We start from the raw sequence: 24,656 nt of genomic DNA on the forward strand, positions 1-24,656 counted from the left end.
TATGCGGTTGCTAGAGTAATGGGTCTGGTTCACTTTAATCTCCAACTAGATTAAAAAGTTTGTAGACAAACTTTACGTTGGCTTGAGAAAGCCTAGTCAGAAAGTTTGAAGTAGTTTTAAAAGCTTGAAGTTTCAAGTAGTTTTAAAAAGTTTGAAGGTTCTAAGGTCATGCTGTTTGCTATGGTGTTCCGTGTGGATTCAAGGGTGTTGCTACACGGTTACCAGGGTGTTCTGGTGGGTTGCTAGGGTATTGTTATGTGGTTGCTAGGGTGTTGCTATGCGGTTGCTAGGGTATTCTGGGTGGTTGCTAGGGTGTTGCTATGCAGTTGATTGGGTACTCAAGGTGGTTGCTAGGGTAATCCGGTGGTTGCTAAGGTGTTGCTATGTGGTTGCTAGAGTAATTGGGCTGTTTGCTAGGGTGTTGCTGTCTGGTTGCTAGGGTATTCTGGATGGTTGCTTGGGTGCTTTTATGTGGTTGCACATTGAAGTAAGTCTGGTAACACTTTAAGCTCCAACTAGATTAAAAAGTTTTACGTTGGCTTGAGAAAGCCTAGCCAGAAAGTTTGAAGTAGTTTTAAAAGCTTGAAGGTTTTAAGGTCATGCTGTTTGCTATGGTGTTCCGTGTGGATTCAAGGGTTAGGATGCTAGGTTGTTGCTATGCGGTGGCTAGGATATTCTGGGTGGTTACTAGGGTGTTGCTATGCATTTGCAAGGGTACTTAGGGTGGTTGCTAGGGTGTTGCTAAGGTAATCGGGATGGTTGCTAAGGTGTTGCTATGCGGTTGCTAGGGTAATTGGGCTGGTTTCTAGGGTATTCTGGGTGGTTGCTAGGGTGAAAAAGTTTTAAAAGGTTGAAGTAGTTTTTAAAAAATGGAAGGTTTTAAGGTCGTGCTGTTTGCTATGGTGTTCCATGTGGATTCAAGGGTGTTGCTACATGGTTTCCAGGGTGTTGTGGGGGAGGGGGGGTTGCTAGGGTAATGTTATGTGGTTGCTAAGGTGTTGCTAGGATATTCTGAGTGGTTGCTAGGGTGTTGCTGTGCAGTTGCTAGGGTACTCAGGTAGATTTTTTGTCTTGATGTTGTTTTTGGGCTCTACTAGAACAGGTTTTCATGTTTGAATGTTGATTATTTTCCTCATATTCTCCATTGTTGCAGCTCCTCTCTTCCCAGTCTGTCAGTAACGCTCTGTTTAGTTCCTGTCTCTATGAAGCCCCTCCTTCTGAAAAGCACAATGTGCTCTGATTGGTCGGCTGGAGCCGTGTGTTGTGATTGGTGTTTGTGAAATGTCCCGCCCCTTACCGTAACCGCCAGTTTCAACACACTACGAACTAACTCAACCAGGCCCCGCCCCTTTATTCAGGGAGTTCAGAAACACAGACACTGATATAGAGAATAACTGGAACTTTTCAGAGCTTTTTCATGATCAAACAGTAACATTACATGGAAGAAAACATAATAGGAGTTCTTTAAAGCAATAAAAGTCCAATTAAATGTGTGTGTTTATGTTTTGAATGTTGAGACGCATTGCTGTCTGTCGACTTCACACACACTCGTGAACTCAAGAAGAAGAAAGGAGGACCAACAGGTAGTTTGTATGGAAGAACGTCGAGCTGTTGTTGGGCAGGAGTGTGTGTTGTTGTCAGGCAGGAGTGTGTGTGTCTGTGTGTGTGTGTGTGTTGGGCTGTTGTTAGGCAGGACTGTGGCTGATGTAATCCGCTGTAACATTTCTCCAGTCGTGCGCTGCACTTCACACACACTGTCACGTCTGTAATGCAATTTAACTTCAGCCTTTCCAAGCTCACGACACACACACACACACACACACACACTTGTCTTCTGCTTCAAGTCTTGTGTTTAAAGCATTGAGATCTTCATTTGCAGTGGATGTTCAGCGTCTGACGAGTCACTTTAGTAAAACTACATGAGCTAAAATAGTTTTTCCCACAGTCGATCGTTTTTAGGGACGTCTGCGTGACGGATGAGATTGTTAAAGTATTTCTTCTCATCTGTTTCATTACCTGCTGTTTTACTTGTACAGAGACAGCGAGAGCTGAAGGGCAGATGGTGGGACCGTCAGACAGATGATCCAGCGCCGTTATTAGTAATACACTTTTAACAGATTACATTTTGTAATTCTCCTTTGTTCTTTCTTTATAAGATCAGAAGAAATTTGATTTAAAGCTGTAGTGTTTTGAATCCCGCTCTCACTCAATCTCAGTCACTCCTCCCTGAGGTCCAGCAGCGTCTTCATGACCTTTCCATCATTGAGTTAGAGCGGACGATGAGAAACGAGAGCGAGTCACAGACCGCACACATCCGATACCGCCATCACAACACTCAGCGATGCGACTTTAAGACTGTTTGCTTTTGTTTTGCTAGTTTAATTAACTGATATCTCGCCTCATTAAACCTTTAATGATTTCTTTTTCCTCAAATTTAAATATTTGTACATTTTCTTTGAATGGTGAAGTACCTTTAATGATTGTTTAATTAAACCCATCAACATTCGTCAGAAGTGAGTTTATTAGGTTTTTAGTTGCTTATTAGACTTGAGGTCATCTATACTTCTAGAGGTTTAGCAGATATACACATTTTAATGTACAGTTGGCAATAATAATAATAATAATAATAACGATAATAGTAGTAGTAAAAAGAAATAAGAAAAGTTTAGCAGATATATGCATTTAAAATTAACAGTCTGGACAATAATAATATAATTTACAGACTGCAAAATTATTATTATTATTATTACGATTACTATACTATTAATAATAATAATAATAATAATAAGAGAAGTTTAGCATTATTATTGTTGTTATCAGTATTATTATTAATTTTAACGACTTATTATTCATCAAATGTATTTTATTTTAAATGCATTTATCAACTTTTCTTATTTGTTATTAATTCTTATGTCTTTATAATAATAATAATTATTATTATTTTGAAATCTGTAAATTATTTTATTAGTTGCCACTGTTCATTTTAAATGCATATATCTGCTAAACTTCTCTTATTTTATTATTATTATTATTATTAATAGTATAATAATAATAATAATAATGTTGCAGTCTATAAATTATATTATTATTTGCCAGTCAGTTAATTTTGCCAGTTTTATTTTACTATTTATTATTATTTTTATTATTATTAATAGCTATAATTTTATCAATAATAATTTTGCAGTAAATATTATTATTTGCCAGACTGTTTTATATTATAAACATCTATAATATATATTATATTATATATTATACATATTTTAAATGCATATATTTGCTAAACTTTTATTTCTTAGTTTATTATTATTATTAATGTTGCAGTCTAATTTATATTATTGTTTAACACATATATCTGCTAAATTTTTCTTATTTTCTTCTTATTATTATTAACAATAATAATACTAATGATAATTTTGCAGTCTGTAAATGATATTATTTTTTGCTAGACTGTTAATTTTAAATGCATATATCTGCTAAACATTTTATTTTACTAAAATTTCTTATTTTTACTACTATTTTACTGCTAAAATGTGTTATTTTACTACTATTAATAATAATAGCAGTAGTAGTAGTAATAATGTTGCAGTCTGTAAATTATAATATTATTTGTCAGACTGCTCATTTTAAATGCGTATATTTATTATTGTTTTGATGATTTTGATGACTCATCTTGTGCTGTACAAATGTTTGTCCAATCAAATGATCTCTAGAATGAGACTGATTAGCAATAGCAAGTAGCAAATATTGGTTTATCATCAACGATTAAAATCCTTTTCCCAACAAATACTGTGTTTGCTCATGTTGTTTGGATTCGGGTCAGTGTTGAGATTCGAGTCCACTCTGAATCCTCAGTGTAGTCGTTTAGCTGTACAATACGAGCGCTGACGTCAGGACTGGTTTGTGTTTTAGTCTGAGAACAGCCGTCCAGCTTCAGTCAGCGCAGATGGGGGGTTTAGTGCTGATGGCGGGTGACAGATGAAGTTATTCAGTCCGTGTCTCTCGCCCGTGGGTGACATAAAGGTCAGCGTCTCTCCTCTGCATACGTGATGTCATACATTACCTTTAATAACTCTCAATGCACTTGTTTTGATGTGGTATTGGAGCGCTGCAGCGGTTAACCTGTTTAATAGTGTGTCTGAAAATCAGAATGGACAAAAAGAGCTGAAGGGGAGACGAGAGCGCTTCCTCGTTCGCTTGCTTTGTTGCACTTGTCTCTTTCTATCATGTTCACCCGTTCTCCTGCTCGCCCTCTCACGGCCCCAGGGGTGATTAAATCACACACACACACACACACACACACACACACACACACACACACACACACACACACACACACACACAGATAAACAGACATGTCAGACAAAACTACACACACACACAGTCCCTGAGCATATATTTATATTTAGGAAAACAGTACCATGGTATTACCTAAAAAATAATGCATATTCTTCCTTAAAGTACTATCAATATAAATGTTTCAATCAGCACAGCAGTAGTGCCATATATACTTTATATTCTTTAGCCAAATTCTATATATGTTTTGTTTTGTCATTGTTTTATATTTTTTGTGAAGCATATACTATGACTTAACCTCCAAAAGTTTTTTATTTTTTTATTTTTGTTTTTATTCATCATGGATGCATTAAATTGATCAATTAAAGACATTTATAAATGGTACGGAAGATTCTATTTCAAATTAATGCTGTTCTTTTGAACTTCCTATTCATCAAAGAATCATGAAAAATAAAATGTATGATGTTTTCCACAAAAATCTGAACTGTTTTCAACATTGATAATAATCATAAATGTTTCTTGATCATCAAATCATCATATTAGAATGATTTCTGAAGGATCATGTGACACTGAAGACTGGAGTAATGATGCTGAAAATTCAGCTTTGATCACAGGAATAAATGACATTTTACTATATATTCACATAGAAAACAGCTGATTTACATTGTAATAATATTTCACATTTTTACTGTATTTTTGATCAAATAATTGCAGCCTTGGTGAGCAGAAAATCTTACCAACCTAAACTTTAAATTGTGTATTTAATCTAATGCTACTAAATATAACTTATGTATATATAAATTTATGCATATGCAAAAGTTGTATTAGATTTGTTTAAAAACTGTTACAGTATTACTATACTTTGTTTTTGTGTCCCTGAAGTGACCGTATCGCTCTGTTTCTTTTGAAAACACATTGTATAATGGAAGTAAAATGGGTTGTTCTTGTCGTTTGATGTTGTTTACTGGTGTAATGTACCGTCGGACGCTGTGATCTGCAGGATTTCTTCACATCAGCTCGCTGCGTTTTCAAGGAGAAACGAGGCTTCCAGTTTTTGTGTCGTGACTTGTGCTTCAAAGGAATGAGAAAGTGTGTGTATAATGAGTTATGATGATCTGATCACAGTATTTAAAGAGACACACACGCACCTGAGGGAGATTCAGCCGCTCTTTGTGTTTTTACACCAGACTGAATCATTTCTAATACTGTAGCTGCTGATTCACAAGGCAAGTCACTAAAAAAAATATGTTTGTCTGGATGTGGTAACATTATTGGTGGGCTGCAAAATCTGACCACAAATGGGAAGCATTTCTCAAGTAGAGGTGTAACTTGAGTCATAGATCAAAACATCTCATCTTTATCTGGGACGATTTTTTGGCACACGTGTGAAAGGTTTGCGTTGCTGCGGAGGTGAACTCAAGTAAAATCTCCTTCGTCGTGATTGGCTGATGTTCTGGTGGTCTTCGGGGAGTCGTCCCAGTTTTTTCACTCAGCATTCAGCCAATCAAAGGTGAGCAATTACAGTGGGCGCTGCAATCCGATTGGCCTCTCTGAAGTCGGGCCAATTCGCGTCCAATCGGCGCAAGAATTGCAACAGCGTGTCTGTTGTTGTTTGAAAGTGTACAGCTGCTATCATCTCACTGTTTGTGTCTCTTTTTCTCTCCATCATCACAATGGTTAATTTGCTGTGTTGTGTTTACAGTATTCGATGTGGCTTTTCAGTGTGTGGAACATTAACATTGCAGTAGAACTCATTGCATTTAACTCTGTTAGACGTTATTAACTCTCTGATGCCGTTTCATTATCACAAACAACATCAACACAGCATGACGTCTGGAGCTGTGCCGTGTCGATTTATCATCTTTATAACATATTCCCAAAGCATTTCTGAGGGTATTTTTATGTGTTTTGTTATTAATGAGCAGGTTTGTAAACTCTAGGGTTAGGGTTAGTTTTAGTTACCAATGACTACACTGCTGTGAGCAGGTCATTTGTTAATGTTTTAACCCAGCAACTGGATTGTTTTTAACCCAGCAACTGGGTTGTTTTAACTCAGCGGTTGAGTTGTTTATAACCCAGCAATTAGGATGTTTTTAACCCAGCAATTGGGTTGTTTTTAACCCAGCAATTGGGTTGTTTTTAACCCAGCGGTTGAGTTGTTTATAACCCAGCGGTGGGGTTGTTTTAACCCAGCAATTAGGATGTTTTTAACCCAGCAATTGAGTTGTTTTTAACCCAGCGGTGGGGTTGTTTTAACCCAGCGGTTGGATAGTTTTTAACCCAGTGGTTGAGTTGTTTATAACCCAGCAATTGGGTTGTTTTTGACCCAACGGTTGAGTTGTTTTTAACCCAGTGGTGGGGTTGTTTTAACCCAGCAATTAGGATGTTTTTTAACCCAGCAATTGGGTTGTTTTAACCCAGCGATTGGATAGGTTTTAACCCAGCGGTTGAGTTATTTATAACCCAGCGGTGGGGTTGTTTTAACCCAGCAATTAGGATGTTTTTAACCCAGCAATTGGGTTGTTTTTAACCCAGCGGTTGAGTTGTTTATAACCCAGCGGTGGGGTTGTTTTAACCCAGCAATTAGGATGTTTTTAACCCAGCAATTGGGTTGTTTTTAACCCAGCGGTTGAGTTGTTTTTAACCCAGCGGTGGGGTTGTTTTAACCCAGCAATTTGTTTGTTTTTAACCCAGCAATTGGGTTGTTTTAACCCAGCGGTTGAGTTGTTTATAACCCAGCGGTGGGGTTGTTTTAACCCAGCAATTAGGTTGTTTTTAACCCAACGGTTGAGTTGTTTTTAACCCAGCGGTGGGGTTGTTTTAACCCAGCAATTGGGTTGTTTTAACCCAGCAATTTGTTTGTTTTTAACCCAGCAATTGGGTTGTTTTAACCCAGCGGTTGGATAGTTTTTAACCCAGCGGTTGAGTTGTTTATAACCCAGCGGTTGGGTTATTTAAACCCAGCAATTGGGTTGTTTTTGACCCAACGGTTGAGTTGTTTTTAACCCAGCGGTGGGGTTGTTTTAACCCAGCAATTTGTTTGTTTTTAACCCAGCAATTGGGTTGTTTTAACCCAGCGGTTGGATAGTTTTTAACCCAGCAATTGGGTTGTTTATAACCCAGCAATTGTTTTTTCAGTGGTTGGGTTAAATGTTTGTCCATCCTGCTGGGTAACTATTGTTTAAAAATTACTGTATTGCTTGCTTAAAATGAACTCAACATATGTTGTAAACTATAAACATTTATTAAATTGCTTATTAATAGGCTAAATGTTCACCTTTTGATTATTATTGTTGCCTCTAGTAATTATGTGTCTGATTTTTCAACCTATTCACATATGCGAGAATACGTATCAAAGATACGTATACGGCTTAAAATGAACCCACAATAGGTTGGAAATTAAAAATCCAACCCATCAATAGTATGCGTGTGTAATCTCATGGAATATAAACACCAAAAACTCAGTTTGGCGTATATATTCCACGAGATCACAAACGCGTACTATTGATGGGTCTGATTTTTAATTTCCAACCTATTTTGGGTTCATTTTAAGCCAGCCATATAGTAATTTTTAAACAATAGTTGAGTTAAATAAAACTACCCAGCAGGTTGGGCAAACACTTAACCCAACTGCTGGGTTAAAACAACCCAATCACTGGGTTAAAAAAAACAATTGCTGGGTTTGTCCATTTTCAACACAACTTGGGTTGTTTTCAACCCAGCATTTTTTTTAGAGTATAGGTGCTCATAATGCACATGGATAAAGTAAATGTATAACCATTTTATTTTATACAAAACTTCATTTTGACCAAATTCTAAGGCAGCACCACACATGTCCTTCATGGGTAATCCAGATGCATAATGCATTGTGACGCACTCAGTTAAATTCATAGTTCCCCATGTCGTGAATCTGTATCATGAACACTGATTCAGGCACCAGCAGGTGACATCATGAAATATGAAGAAAACATGACAACACTGATTTTTTATGATCCATTGTGATTCCACTTCTGCTCTTATCTTGAAACGTGGCATTGTGCACTATGAATATTGTGGCTCTTTTGATGAATGTGTGTGATGTTCCTGATTTGTAAGTGACTATTGGTTGAGCGTTAAATTCAGCATGAAGCGTGAGTTGCTCTAGTCTTTTCTGCCCTATTGTGCCGTATATCCGAGTGAATGAGCGTGCATTCTACAATACAAGACATTATCAGACGCTTAGGCTCTGTTGTGCAACGAATGCTTCGCCATGGTCTTGTCAGTCATCTCGCCTTACTCTCGTCACATGTTCGGTGAACTCTGATTCCTGCTGCACTACGTACGTCAGCTCGTGTTGGATGAGCTTGATGGGATTGAAGCGACCGTTATCCAACTGAATGATTGAAATGATCTCAGATCATGTTAACACACACTTTGCATCAGGAATGTGTATTTTTGCCACACTGAGCTCACTCGCTTTGATTTTAAACACAGTCAGGGTCATATGCACTGTAAAAATAGACAAGCGCTGGTGCTCAGAGACAGTTGCACTCGTGTGTGTGTGTCTGTAATTCATCATGAAGTGACTTCTGTTTTTGGTTAACGGTGACCTTTAACCCCAGGTTATGCTTCTGTGCTTAGCGATCCTAATGGAGTCTGACTGTGATCACGGAGCATGAGACCAGACAGCGTTTACATGAAACACGCATGCCTGATGTCTTTACACGTATCCTGTTGTAGCAGCTCCAGCTCGTTTCATCACGCGCCTCACTGACCAACACATGTTTTATTCATCCTGTGTGTGTGTGTGTGTGTGTGTGCGATAGTGAATTGATGAACTGAACTGGTACATACACATGTTCCTGACAAGAAGAAACAGCACACAACACTAGAAGAGCATTTAATGAGCAACAGCACACACACACACACACACACACCTGTGCACTGTTAAACTCACTGTAAATCACTGGCACTGGAGGTTTTCAGGCATTTATTCTTTGTAAATAATACAGTCGTTGCATTTCAAGCATGATGGGATTGCACAAGAAACACTATTTAAATGAAAACTAATTAAATCTGACGTTTACTGTTTTCATTATAAGATATGTTGATTCATACTTTGGTAAGACTTCACAATAATTGCTTTAAGTAACATTAACTGTCAATGAGCGTTTGTTAGAGTATTTATTAATCTTTTTTAATGTTTATTTATAAAAATATAGCTGTTCATTGTTAGTTTGTCAGCTGAGGTCCATTAAATAATATTCACAGATACAACTTTTAGTTTTAATAATGTATTAGTAAATGTTAACTTTAATTAACTTTAACTAAGATTAGTAAATGCTGTAGAAGTATTGTTCATTGTTAGTTCATGTTAACAAATGTAACCTTATTGTAAAGTAATCATGAAGTAATTATTACTTTTACTTACTATATGCTTTTTACAGTATTTTAGAGGCAGATAAATGTTTTTAGAAAGTTTAAAAACTGTACAGTAACGCAGTTTTCCTTTTAAATTTAATATTTGTTACTGTTTATGGTTTCTTTCTTTTTTTCATTAAATTACCACCATTACTAAAAATTTTAAACAAATTTCATTTCAAAAGGAAACTTAATGACATACATTACTGACTTTGTCTGTCTGCTAGTTAATGGCAGCTGAACTCTAATGTGTGGTTTCATTAGAGCTGCTTTAATTAAATTACTCATTAAAGGCTCATAGAGCAAATTACACAAGCAAATGATGTGGAACACTAAACAGACAGCAGATATACTGCAGTTCTTTGTTTTATAGGACACTGATCAGGACGAACATGTACGTGATAGTGAGACAGAAAAGACTAGAGATGCTTGTTTCAGTTCATTAGTGAAATCTGTGTCGTAAGATGAGACCGATTTGCTCTTTCATAGCAAAACATCTGCGGAGCTGGATACTTCAGCAAAGCTCTCGGTTTAAACTCATTTCTGTCTAGAAGTTAGTGAGATTTCATTTATGGTTATTCTTTCCGACAGGATCATGATACATGTCTAACCTGCCCTCATTTTGCTCTCTAACCATCTGTAGCTTTTTATCATTTAAAACATCTTTCACCTGATGACTGAATATAAAGTATATACAGTAATCTACATTTTTTTTAACCCTTTGTTGCTCAAAAATGAATGATTTTTTTATTTCAATGAAATGAATGTACTATATTTTAGTTTGATAATGTTTTTTATTTAATATTTGGCATTTTTAGGGGATTTTATGGTACTAAATTATATTTATGCAGTAGTTATAATCCATTTATTCAGTTTTTGAGCATAGACCTGAAATTTCCAACCTAAACTGTGGTAAATCTGAAACGCTTTGGAGCAACAGACTGAAGTTTTGTCTCTTTTTAAAGACGACACTTGCTAGGTTATTGATGAAGTGAAAAAAGTAAAAAATAAATAAATAAATAAATAAAAAAAAAAAGTGAACTTAAAGTTATAGAATTTTACGTTTATTGCTATGAAAAATGCACAAAAATACTTTTTAAATTTTTTTATGAAATATATATTTTCCAAAGCAAGTTTAACTCTAAAACAGCGAGAAAACCAAATCTAAACAAGTTGAGTTCCAAATTTGAGGAAATTATCAAAAAATTAGCTTTCAGTAAGATTTTGTTTTGGCGCAGTACCTAACGCTTCCACTAGATGAAATTCATTTTACATTCATTTCCACTGCGCTCATTTTTGACCACGAGGAGCACAAGTGTGACTGTTTTTCAGGACCATTTAACCTTTTCCATGATATTTTTGTGTGTTCACATAGCAAGTACCAAAACCTTTACCAAGTTTTGTTCCATTCAAATGAAGTAAAAAAATTCTAAAAAAACAAAACAAAACAAAACGTAACATTTTTTGGTCAAAAATAAAAAATTTGAGTTCATTAAAACTAAAAATTTGAGTTAATACATTGAAAGAGAGGTTTAATCAGCAGAAACTCAAAATATTGTTATCTGAAAAACATTAGTAGTTGATTTGACAAAAAAGTTGATAAATCATGAAACTAATTTTTTACAGTGTAGAAATGAGATATTGTATAGAGAATTAGTGGAGAGTTCCGCCTTTTTTACATGTGTCATGTTTCAGAAAATATCGCAAAATATGTCTCAGATTTGCCAAGATCTCAATATGAGCTCAAATTTTTCTCATCAAATATCTGATTCATTTTATAGCTCTGTACTCTTACTGGATGACAACTATTAACTATTAACAGGAGACACATGTGATCTTAAGAGACTCTTTTAAGTCTCTTGAGCTCTGAAAGAGCAATAACAATCTCCTCAGCCGCTGTTGAGACGAGACGACATTGATACCCGTGTGAGAGACGCCTCTCTTCTCCTCTTTTTCTTTCACTTTTCATTTATGATTCATCAGATGTTTCTCGGCTGATATCTCATTGTTTCATTCGGAGCATGATACGGTTTCCGGCCTGGCGTTATCTGTACGGGGTGTCGAGCGCCGCGTGCCGAGCAGACATAATTAACTTTCGTTAATTAGCCATTGGACGAATAGAGCAATCATTAATCATTAAAATCTCCCTGGTGTATCTTGACACTGTGAAACACACAGAAGCGTCTGAATCAGAGGACAGAAGCGCCTGTAAACCGAACACATTTACTCAACCTCACTGTGTTGTGTTGTGAAGGACTTTAAGAACTTTTGCTTTGATTGATTGATTTTCTTGATGTCTTTGAATGAAGTGAATCTTATAAAAACAATCACAGCAGACTGGGCCATCTGACCAGTCAGAGCAGAGTAGGCTTATGGGAAGGCGGGGTTTAGAGTGGCAGAATCTTTGAACTAACTATTTTTTTAGACTCTTTGGTGATATGCAATGTATATTATGAGAAAATTAAAGTGTTTTTTGACCTTTGATGCATGGAAACCTATTGTAAGAGATGTGAAAACTTTAAAATAGCATAATACACTCTAAAAAATGCTGGCTTAAAAACAACCCAAGTTGGGTTGAAAATGGACAATTGGGTTGTTTTGACCCAGTGGTTGGGTTAAATGTTTGTTAACATGCTGGGTAGTTTTATTTAACTCAACTATTGTTTAAAAATGACTGTATGTCTGGCTTAAAATGAACCCACAATATGTTGGAAATTAAAAATCAGACACATAATTACTAGAGGCAACAATAATAATCAAAAGGTGAACATTTATTAATAAGCAATTTAACAAATGTTTATTGTTTCATTATTATTAAATAAACTTATTAATAAATGTTCATTTATTAAACATATTAATAAATGTTCATTTCCAACATACTTTGGGTTCATTTTAAGCAAGCAATACAATAATTTTCAAACAATAGTTAAGTTAAATAAAACTGCCCAGCAGGTTGAGCAAACATTTAACCCAACTGCTGGGTCAGAACAACCCAATCTCTGGGTTTGTCCATTTCAATCCAACTTGGGTTGTTTTTAACCCAGCATTTTTTAGTGTACTTACAATTGAAATAATATCTTAAGTTTTGTTTTGCATTTCAGAAATGAGTATTTGGGCTGAATATGTGAATCTGTCTGAGAGACGGAGGTTGTGTTCTTCTGCCCATCAGGATCCATCTGGATCTTCATCAGTCTCCATCTCTCCGTGTTTCTCAGAGATCAGCTGCTGGTTTGTTCACTTTCAAGAGTCACACATTCCTTTAATAATATCGTTAACAGATGCATAATTAATTTTGTCTTCTGTGAAATATTAAAGCAATTAGAGCAATTCTGTTTTGTGGCTGAAGAGACTGAAAATAGAGCATTTTTTTCTGGGAAAACTTTTGTGACTCTGTCTGCAGCTCATGCACAGTTCTGCGAACAAACATCCTAGCATCAGTCACATGACCGCAGGACAGGTGTGGCTGTCCTCATAATAAGCTGTTGTTTTTAGCGGTGTTATCCGCATGGATCAGATCGACGTGTTGAACAGGAGCAGACGGCCGCGGCTAACTCACGCTAAACGCAGCAGACCTGCATCTGCCAATCAACACAGCCTCTGCCGCTGTCATGGCAATGCTTGCATAAATTAGCATGCATTTGCATAAGAAGCCGCTTGTTTTGCAAATGCCATTTTCTGTTTCTTTATCACTTACTTTCTCTCTTTCTCAATTCAGCCTCTCTGTTGCGTCTTTCATCAAATGCCATTTTCTCCCATCAAACCTTTCTGGAAATGAGTTTTAGCGACCATCTCCAGAGTCTCAGAAATCACTGTAAAGTTTCAGGAGTGACACCCGCATTTGAATATGGGAGAGAATCCCCTAAATTATCATTCCGTGTTCGTACGGAACATGACTCACTCCCGAAATTGAGATGATTGACACCTTGGGCTCATAAAGCAATCAAGTTTATGGAGTTATTAAAGTGGGCAGGTTTGGTTCACGATATTTTGGTCTTGTTTTCAATGTAAAACATTTGGATTTATTTCAGTTTATTATGAGCTTGTTCTTGTTCTGTTTGTCTAGTCTGTTTGTGACAACACGATTGGCTTAATGCTTGTACCTCTTTCCCTGTGGTTTTCTTGTACCGCATACAAAAGAGATACGCACGGCATAGGTTGGGGGCTCGTCCGGGATCGCTGTTGTCAAAAGAGATACGCACTGCACAGGTTGGGGGCTCGTCCGGGATCGCTTTTTTCAAAAGAGATACGCGCTGCATAGGTTGGGGGCTCGTCCGCGTCCGTTGTTGTCAAAAGAGATATGCACTGCATAGGTTGGGGACTCATCCTGGATCGCTGTTGTCACTACCAAATTAATTTGTTGTAGAATGCGGTTGCCACTCACGTATATTACTGAACTCTTTGTGTGCAGAACAGGATAAAGCACTTGACAACAAATTGAATTATACGTGACTAATATGAACTCAAAGGCTCCTCTGATGATCTGTGCTGTCAATGAAAGGATATTGGTGGAAGCTCATTGCATTGAGTCAAATTTAAGCTGCATTTGTAAATTCCGGCTTTACAGTTTAGTTTGTAAGCTGTGATTTGGCCCAAAATACTATGGCAGCATGAGAATGATGAAATACACAGTCAGACCAAATGCACCAAATCTCGCACTTTATGTTGTTGTACTTGCACTAAAAAACTGCTGTTTTTTTGTTGATCAGAGAAAAAGAAATATGAACTTGCTTATTGTGGACTCAGACATCGGATCTGAATGGTGCTGCTGTAAAAGACCATGTGATTCCTTTTGCAATAAGATGAATGAAGCTGAACTTTCCTTCAGCCTTGTTGCAACATATACTAGCAAATCTGGGCTCTGTGATTGTTTATATCTATTTATAATATCAATATTATTGCACAACGCTATACCCTAGTGAAAAATATATATACTAAAATGTATTTGAAATATATTTATTTCATGCTAAGTATACTACAAATACATTCACATATTTATGTACTTCATAAAAATATCCTGCAATTATACTTTTGGGATACTAAACTGGTATACTTAAAGTCTGCTAAATTGGAACAACTAATTTTGTACTTAATGCACTTTAATTGTGCGGAAGTAGTGTTGAGGTCCAACTAAAGATATACTGAAGTATATTGATTGTGCTAAAGTGGAACTATTGCAAGTATACTTAAGAACTTAAAAAGCAACTTAAGTCTTGCTTTTAAAGACCAATATTATTCAAATTTCATACAATCCTTATCAATATTGACATTAAAACACAGTTTAGGCTTAATATTAAGAAATGTGCATTGAGCAGAAGTAGTTTAATTATAATTTTTATATCAGTAAGTCTCAAGTGATATGTCAGTATATTTAATATATTTGAACTATACTTAGTATGAAATAAATGTAGTTTAAATATATTACTTTTTTACTATGGTATATAAAGTTTGATATAAAATATATCCAACTTTATTCCCATACATACAGTATATTTGCATAATGTTATATATTACAGTGTTTAGCAAAATCTGATTGTTTATATCATTGCAAAATGTAAACTATATTATTGCCCAGCTCTAATCTGCTAAATGCGACTTAAGAAATCATAAACATTACTATCATGCATTTCTACTTTGAACCAATGTGTTTTGTGAAAAGCGCTAAACGATGTTGTGCATTGCAATTTTTTCATTTGGCAACAACAGGCCTGTTTCTGTACTGACTTCTGACAAATACTTAAATATTTATACAGAATCTTCATTCGAATTCCCCATGGCAATATATTCACATCTGTAGATACTCGTTCCTTATGAAACATTTTATGAAATTATGAACATCCACAGGAGACCTTGGTCAAATAATAAATTAGTTGTTTCAAAATAACATGTACACTAAAAAATTGATGTAAGATTTACTTTGAAATAATTTTCAGAAAAGGCAAGTAACACATTGAATAAAACATGACATTTTAAAGTAGAAAAACTGAAATAGTTATTTTCTTGTAAAACGTACTTAAATAAAACTATTTTTTTTTCAGTGTATAAGCTGTTTGTTTGCATTTGAGTCTCATAATAAGCCATATAATCTCAAGTCCTCAGAGAAATAAATCAGTCCAATATGTGAGGTGATGCCACAATATTTACTTTTATTTATTTGGCAGATGCTTTTATCCCGTTATTTACATTTGCATTTTGACTGTACAGGTTATTAGTACGCATGTTCCCTGTGACTTTGTTGTTGTACCAGTTGATCTCTATATAATAAAGCTTTATCTCCAGACACGCTCTCAAATGCTTTCACACCTCTCAGTCTGTATTTGCTCGCCTGGAATCACACGTGTGCCTGAGAGCCAGTCGCTGTCTTGTCTCATCCGTATCTCTGCGTTTCTGCTGCTTTATTTCAGTCTGATCCTCAGGCAATGCTAATGATGCTGCAGCCACGAATGCAGCTGATGATTCAAAATACAAAACAACTAAAACAGAAGCTACACGTTTCATTTATGAGACATATAAACATTGTTTCGGCTCTTTGAATGCGTCTTCATGGATCAGTGCTGTGGTTGGGTTTGACAGGAGGCTGATTTTTCTGAGCGTGTGATCATGGGATGTATGAAGCGTTTGGTGTGTGTGTATTTCACAGCTGTGGCGGTCGTTCATCAGCATGAACGTATCTGTGGAAGATGGACTCGTGGTTGGTAATGAGCCGCGTTCCTCTGTGCTGAGATCTGCTCCTGTAGCAAGGGCAAATCCACTCGTTTATCTTCACACACACACATTCGTCTTCACAATAATTGTGGCACTTCATCAAAGTGCTGAGTGTTATATTTATCAGTCAGATTAATGTGAGATCGCTTGTGTGTGTGTGTGTGTGTGTGTGTGAGAGAGAGTTATTACAGGCGTGTTGTCAGTGTGGCTGTTGTCGTGAAATATTCTTCTCATCTCTTTTGTGTTCTTCTCTTCTTCATGTGTTTGTCTGGGATCTTCTGAACTGCTGATCTCTCTCTCTGTTTATCTCTCTCTTTTCTCAGCTCAGCTCTTCTCTTCTAGTATATTCTCACCTGCACGTATCTACCCTTTTCTTCTCATCTTGTCTGTTCTTTTCATCATTGTTTCATCTCTTAATTTCTCATCTCTACTTGTTTATTCTCTGTTCTTGTGTGACGAGATTTCTCATCGAGGTGGAAAGCTGTCTCGTAGTATTGCCATGATGGGGTATGAGGGTGAAATTAGGATAGAATATGCCACCGCTACGTTTACATTACACCTCCACTGTCGTTTTGCTTTTTATAGAAATAAAAACCATATAATTCAGTTGGATAATGGTTATCCAGTCAATCCCATCCAGCTCATCCAGTACAAGCTTTCGTACATAGTGCAGCAGGAATCAGAGTTCATTGATCACGTGATGAGAGTAAGTGACGGGATGACTGACAAGACCATGGCGGAGGATTTGTTGCACAACAGAGCCTAAAAGCATCTGATAAATGTCTTATCTTGTAGAATGCATGCTCAGCACCGCCGCTCCCTATTCACAGAGTATGCGTGATTGTGAAATTGAAAGCGAAAGTAAAACGCGAGCGCACATTCAAACACGATTTAAATACCCCACATTTTGACAGTGGCTCCCTGATGCAAATATCTCCCAATATGAAAGCGATCTTAAGCTGGGTTGTGTAGTTGTAACCATCTCTCAGCTCTGTATCATGTTTGAAGAAAAAAATTGGTCTCTATTTGCACTGTGAATATTGAGAGAGTACTTTGATTATGGTTGCACTTATTGTTTGCACTTAATAAGACTAAGAGAAAACTGTGTTCACTTTTATTAATACTGTTTTTATTTCTATGATCAGTTTATGGAAAGGAGTTCAGTAAGGAGGTCAAAAGTTGTAGAAGCTCATAAATCATGTACAGTTCTAAAGTCTGAAGAGACACCCCTACTCATCTAATTTCTTTTCTCGTTTCAATTCAATTCAATTGAAATGAGCTTTATTGGAAAAATAAAAATGAATGTACTTGGTCAGGATCCATCTCTGCTTTGTGTCTCTGACACTCTGGAGATATTCTTCCAATTAATAATTTGATTTTAGAGTTTGATAGAATTGTAATTTATTTTGTGTTTTAGTTTCCTGATCCCAGTGTTCCAGATATGTATTTTTAGATTGTTTAATAATTTGATTTATTTTGATGTTTCAGGTGAGAAGCAGTGTTAGTAGAATTAGTTCGGTTAGTAAGTCTCAGAATCGGCTGACCAAGGGGACTTGGAGTTCGGGTCTTGTAATGCTTTAAAATGTAGCTTTTCTATGGGACTCAATTTTAGATGCATCCAGAACATGAGGGATCTTTTTTGCATATTAGTAATCAATGGGAATCTGCCTGATTCTTAGGGTTGGGTATCATTTGAATTTTAGTGATTCTGATCACGATTCCGATTATGCTAACTGATTACGATTCTCATCGATTCCAATATATTATTAAAGACAGATAAACAGTCAGTAATAAAATAAGAACAAATAAATTGGCAAAAGCACAAATAAATAGGCCTACAACTGAACAAAGTTCAGATACAGAAATCGAATGTAATCAAACGGAAAATATCACTGCATAGTTTTCTTTTTATTAATAATATATAGATTAATCCTTATCATGTTACAAAAGTTATTCATTCAAGATCAGTGAGTGATTTTTCTTTTTCTTTTTGTTTTTTGATTAACGTTAATGACAGACTGCAGTGGTTTTATTAGGCTGTTGTCAATTTAAGACTGAATGTATGGATCCAATATACTGATACACGTGTTTTTTCCCTCAACTGTTCACATTCACTTGAAACAAAACTGACTGTGTTTACGAGCATATTTTGACATAATTTTGTGTATATGTGTCCGTTCAAGCACAAGAAGATACCAATGACAACTCAATTCAGTATCCGCGCACTATATAAGACGATGCTTTCTGTGCAAGCTTTAGATGTGTGCACAGCGCCGAAAACAGTGCGCTAGTGCCGAATTCTCTTTCACTTGAATGGTTAAAATCACATTGAAATGCAAACACAGGAATCATTAAATGTAATCAAAATGCTCGTGTCTTATCAAATCCCCGGTTCTTGGAAATTTGGAACTGGTTCTCAATATGCAACCCTACTAATTCCGCCCTACATGCATTATTGGGTATTTTTCTTTGTAGAATGAGTTTGCAGAATTCTGTGTGTAGGGCTTCTGTTGGATAGTGTAGCTCTGATCACTGAGTAGACCCTAAACCTCACTTCGGTAATTCAGTATTTTTGGATTTTTTTTCTTGATGCCATATAGAGCTCTTTGAGCTTTATCTTTGAGAGCATTCACTGCCATACGGAAACTCCCTGAACAGTGATGATCAGGCCGAGATAAGTGTACTGCATCGTGTCTTTTAGGGCGCTGCTGCATAAACTGAACTGGTGTCTGTGTTCCTGACATCTGGGCTCTTTCTTTTTCTATTTTTTGTTTCATCTCATACCTTCTCTCCTCGTCTCTTCTAGTTGTGCCCTGTGTCTCATTCATCTGTGTTTGTCTCTCTCACCTCTGTCCCTCATAAAATTTCCTGTCTTGGTGAGTCATCTGTTAGTCGTGTCTCTGTGTGTCTGTCGGCGTCTCTTTCTCTGGCAGAGAAAAGGCCCATAAAGCTAATGTAGTGTGCCGCGTCTCTCTCCCGCTGTGATCTATATGCCCATCCATCCTGAGCTTTATAGAGCAGCCGGGCGTCTCTGACCGGGCCGACCCGCTGCGGTGAGGCCTAAACAAACCCGGCAGGATTGTAGACGCAGCGGCGCTGTGGGTGGGCCACCGAATGTGACTATGCGAGCGGGAAAGTTTCACCAGTGAGAAAAATGACAGAGATGCATAGAACGGGACAGAGTCCCACCGGAAAATTATGTTCTGATATCGTTTTACTCATTTTCTTCTTCCAGAAGGAAACCTGCTACAATCTAAAAATATCCCTCACACCCTCCTGCTGCATTTAACCTGACAGCAGCCTCCACACGCGCACCGCTGCAGCCGCTGCGTGTGTGTGTGTCTGAGACGGGTCGGCCTCTCCACGCTCCACGGGACATGACAGGCAATTTGAAAGAGCGGGCAGCTCACACACACACTCACTCCCTCACCATGGTAAAGAGAGAGAGCGTCCTGTGAGCAGCTAAATGCAAATGTCATGTGTGTCATGACACTCTTAGGCAGCTGTTAATTATTATTAAGAGTGTAAAGAGCTAAAGATGTTCTTCTCTAATCTTCGGTCATGTGTCCATCTTGCTCATCTCTTCTTGTCTCTTGGATCTTCTCTTCTGGTATCTTCTCTTATCATCTTGTCTCCTCTCATTTCTTCTTGTCGCATCTGGTCTAGTCTTGTCTTCTCTGCTGTGTAAGAGTGTTGAAATAAAACGCAGCACGTTTGGTAACAGGAGGAGCGGAGAAGCACGGTGAGAGACAGACGAGCGTGTGGAGGTGAAACAGGAGCTCTGGTGGAGTAATAGAGAGACAGACGAGCGTGTGGAGGTGAGACGGGAGCGCTGGCCTATTTGTCACCATTGATCAAGCCATTAAGGAGTGTGTGCAGGGAGCCATATTGGTTTTTGAGGCCAAAGGGTGTGAGAGAGACAGAGATGAAGCACATGAGCGTACTGAACTCTACTGGGACTCTAATGAATCTGACACACACCGTGTTTCTCTATCTGAGAAAACATGCTCGAGCGAACGGCTCCTTCAGCGCTCATGAGTTCAGACGCTTCATCAGCCAGAGCGAACACTCGCCGTGAGCAGACGTGTGTGTGTGTGTGTGTGTGTGTGTGTGTGTTCAAACACACACCTGAATCTTCAGAATGAGCTCAATCTGATAGAACTTCATTTTGGAAAGATCCAGAGGAGTTACACTTGGGGGGGGGAAAAACTCTTTTTAATTAAAGTAAATATCCATTTTGTTAATTTCAATTATTTTATGTGGTCAGAAAATTTGGGGTCTTAAAGAAACATCTTGGAGATGCAAGCAGAATTCTCATTGCTTTCTGGGAAAAAAACATTTGAGATATTGAAGTGGTTTCATTGGAGTTTTCTCTATTTTCAGGTGTGGTCCGTGTAGGTGGGTTTATTCTTGTGGGCCGTATCCAGGTGTGTGTGTGTAAGGTGTATCTGGCCGCCGGCGCTCAGTGATGGCACAAAACTTTTTGTCAAACTGAGTAAAAGAGGACATTAAAGTGGGGCGGAGGTGGGGGGACGGTTTCATTCGGGGGTTCTGGTGAATAATTGGAGTTTTTCCTTTAACCTCATTGGACACACCATGGAAAAAAATGGTGGAAAATGGTGCAAGAGAAAAAAGGCGCGTGCCAATTCGCCCGTAGACCAACAGGCTGCCGACCCGATCTGCCCGGTTGCTTAGCAACTCCCGGTGTACCCTGTGCTGCTTAATGACTCCTGTTGCCGCCGCGACTCTGAGGATTTTAACGGGCCGCAGCTCTGGAGCTTTACAACCAATCAAACAAGTTTGGAGTCCTGAGACTGAACAAATCAGAATGAAGAGAGAACGTCTCACGGGTCTCAGTCTGACCCGAACACTGACACACACATCGCTTTGTTCAGCTGCGCCTTCACCAGCAAAACCAGATCAGATCCAGCTGAATGAAACTGACATTTGCAGCCAAAACTCCAACTCTAAACATCGAAAACATCCATAAAACAATACAAATGTAACCTAGAGAACATTTGGCTTGTTTTCAGAGAATAGTGAATTTTTCACCAATGGTGTTTTATTTTATTTTTTTTCCATTCATAAATCTGTCAACATTTATTAAGATTATGCTCAAGACTTTTGAGGCTTTAGTATCTGAGCACAGTTTATAAAACAAATGTATGCATCAATTTGCTAAATGAAAATTTTCTTTTTATTTTTAGCTTGTGATTATCAAAGTGGTAATGTCCATTTCTCCTTATATTTATTTCTTATAAATATTCTTATATTTATTTCTTATTACCCTGCCGTTATTCACCTGTGTTAATGTATGTGCAAAATATGATGTTGTATTATTTTGATTATTATTTGATTATTTTTGATCATTCACAGACAAATTAACATCATAGATAGAGGTTGATTCACTGTTGAATTTTGTTTACATTTTGCAAATGTTGATATTTGCAACATTTTATTTTTCATACAGATCTTGTTCAGATTTTAACGTTGATTTATATGTATTTTATTCACCTTTTTTCAACCATTAGCCATGTTTTTTTTATTGTTGATACAACAACGGACATTATTTTACCCACATTTCAATGTTGACGGTTGGGTAATTTATATTTGATTGATCGATTGATTGATTTTTCAATTGATTTAATATCTCTAATGCTTGTAGTTTGGTTGGGCATCAGCACGTCTCTGGAGATAATTGCTTTTAAAGGTGACCTATAACGCCCATTTCACAAGATGTAATATAAGTCTCTGGTGTCTCCAGAATGTGTCTGTGAAGTTTCGGCTCAAAATACCCCACAGATCATTTATTATAGCTTGTCAAATTTGGGTGTGAGCAAAAACACGCCGTTTTTGTGTGTGTCCCTTTAAATGCAAATGAGCTGCTGCTCCCGGCCCCCTTTCCAGAAGAGGGCGGAGCTTTAACAGCTCACGCTTCGGTCGCTCAACAACAACAAAGGCGGAGAATCTCACGCAGCCAAAATGACGACGGTGTTCAGCCTTACATTGTTCAAACCGGAGTCGACACTGATGGAGAGACTCAGGAAGAAGTTACAACTTTTAGATGTTTCTGAATGGTTAGTGGATAAATTTATGTAGTTGCTGTGGAGTTGATTCAACTCATCCACTAGCATGTGCCGTCATGTTAATCTTTTGTGCAAATCCAGCGTTGAATTGACCCTCGTTTGTGAAGCAGTCTGGCGTAAAATGATGTGTGATTTCTCGATGTGTTTGTTTATTTATCTGATACTCTTGTGACTCTAAAGGCATCAACATGCTCCTACACACACACACACACACACACACACACACATGCTGTTCTAACAACTCTCTTTCTTTCTTATTCAGATGAACCGGCCCATCCAGGTGAAACCAGCCGACAGTGAAGGACGAGGAGGTAATTAACCTTCTTTCTCTCTCTCACACACACACACAGGGCGAGTGACTCCGTGTCGGAGTGGCCGTTAATTTAGGTCACTTGCCTCCATTGACTCGCCATCTGTTTGGGCCGTTCGGGCCGTCGTGGTTCGCCGTGACTCGGCTGAGATCAAAGGAGCCGTAGGTTCCCGCCGTAATAACGATCCGCTCGTGTGCCGTTAAAGCCGCAGGTGATGTCATGGTCGTACGGTTGGATTCAAACACCTGGTTGTCCTGAAAGGACTCGCCGTATGTTTGTAGCAGCATCTGTGTTTGACCTGCAGCTGCGGTTCTGTGAGTTCGTTTGTAGTTTTACTGTCGGTTTTGTCGGTCAGCGCTGGTGCTGGACATGATTAAAGCTCAATCTGAAGGATGTAAAATCAATCTTTGTAAGTAGTGACAATGATCACGTGAACCTCCAGTGTTAAATGAACACTGTTAGTGTTAAATTAACATTGCCAGTGTTTATATAATCCACACCGGATTATATAAACACCGGGTGACACTGGAAGTGTTAATTTAACACTGGATGTTTTGCTGTGTAAAACATTATTTATTTCCGGGTTTAAATTACATTTTGACTTTGTGTTCTCAGTCTTTTGGACCCAACTGTGTATGTAAGAGTCTCTTCTGCTCACCAAGGCTGCATTTAATTGATCAAAAATACAGTAAAAATTCTGAAATATTATTTCAATTTAAAATAAATGTTTTCTATTTGAATATATAGTAAAATATAATTTATTTCTGTGATCAAAGCTGAATTTTCAGCATCATTACTCCAGTCTTCAGTGTCACATGATCCTTCAGAAATCATTCTAATATGATGATTTGCTGCTCAAGAAACATTTATGATTATTATCATATCATTCAGATCCATATTTAAATGCTCTTCTTTGAAATTATCAGTTATTATGAAATGTGTGTGTGTGTGAGGTTAAATGTGTTTTCTTTTATTGTCATAATTCATTCGTTTCCGCTAAAATTTGAAGGAAAAATTAAGGATGGGTCTTGTTTTTATTGTGAAAGGTGTGATATTTCATGATGAAAATTGATGCTGTTCGCTGAAAATATACAATAGAAAAACGAAATAATACTTTATGGACAGACACACACACAAGCACATGTGTGCACACACACACACACACACACACACACACACACACACATAGTGGGGTCCAAAACTCTGAGAGCACATTGGAAATCTGTGGAAATCATATAGGTGACTTAGTAAATAAGTGTCACTGATCATGTGACATCTTCCATTAAAGCTCCAGATGCTCTTTGGATGATCTCTGATCATCAGGTTTAGTTCGTGAAGCTCCAGTGCAGAGAGACACGCTTTCAACTTCATTCAAACTGATACAAAAATAACATCATTTACAATTAAGACATTTTTACTGAGTTAGGAGAAATGCAAATTGTGTGCACTGTATATTAAAGGAATTAATAGAGCGCAACAGTCGAGTTCTGGTAAAAACTCCATTCATTTTCTCCATAGGGAAATTGATTTTTAACAATAACTTATAAACCATTAAGGACAGCCTTTACTGCGTGTGTATATTTGGCTGTGACTGGTGAGAATATTTGGCTGGCTCACACACACACACACACACGTCTGTTTTTAAAATCTGAAGCAGCACAACTGTTTTCAACATTGATAATAATCATAAATGTTTCTTGAGCAGCAAACATTGTAATAATATTATTTACATTGTAATAATATTTCACATTTTTTACTGTATTTTTAATCAAATAAATGCAGCTTTGTTGAGCAGAAGAGACTTTTTCAAAAACGTTAAAAAAAAACTCTCATCAGTAGTGTAAATTCAAAATGAAATAATTAA

General features: G+C 37.2%; 1 protein-coding gene across 9 annotated transcripts in view; it reads left to right on the plus strand.

Annotated features, from left to right (window-relative positions):
• Positions 1-24,656, plus strand: part of LOC127500066 (CUGBP Elav-like family member 4) — a 121,476-nt gene that overhangs the window by 42,486 nt on the left and 54,334 nt on the right. For all 9 annotated transcript variants that reach the window (XR_007926247.1, XM_051870947.1, XM_051870950.1 and 6 more), the window contains exon 3: positions 22,744-22,792. Coding sequence is in view for 8 of the 9 variants with exons in the window: in XM_051870947.1 (XP_051726907.1) it covers positions 22,744-22,792 (49 nt within the window). In the remaining variant the exon portion in view is untranslated. The remainder of the gene's footprint in view (positions 1-22,743; positions 22,793-24,656) is intronic.

The sequence above is a fragment of the Ctenopharyngodon idella genome, chromosome 18, assembly GCF_019924925.1.
Source record: "Ctenopharyngodon idella isolate HZGC_01 chromosome 18, HZGC01, whole genome shotgun sequence".
Classification (NCBI taxonomy): Eukaryota; Metazoa; Chordata; class Actinopteri; order Cypriniformes; family Xenocyprididae; genus Ctenopharyngodon; species Ctenopharyngodon idella.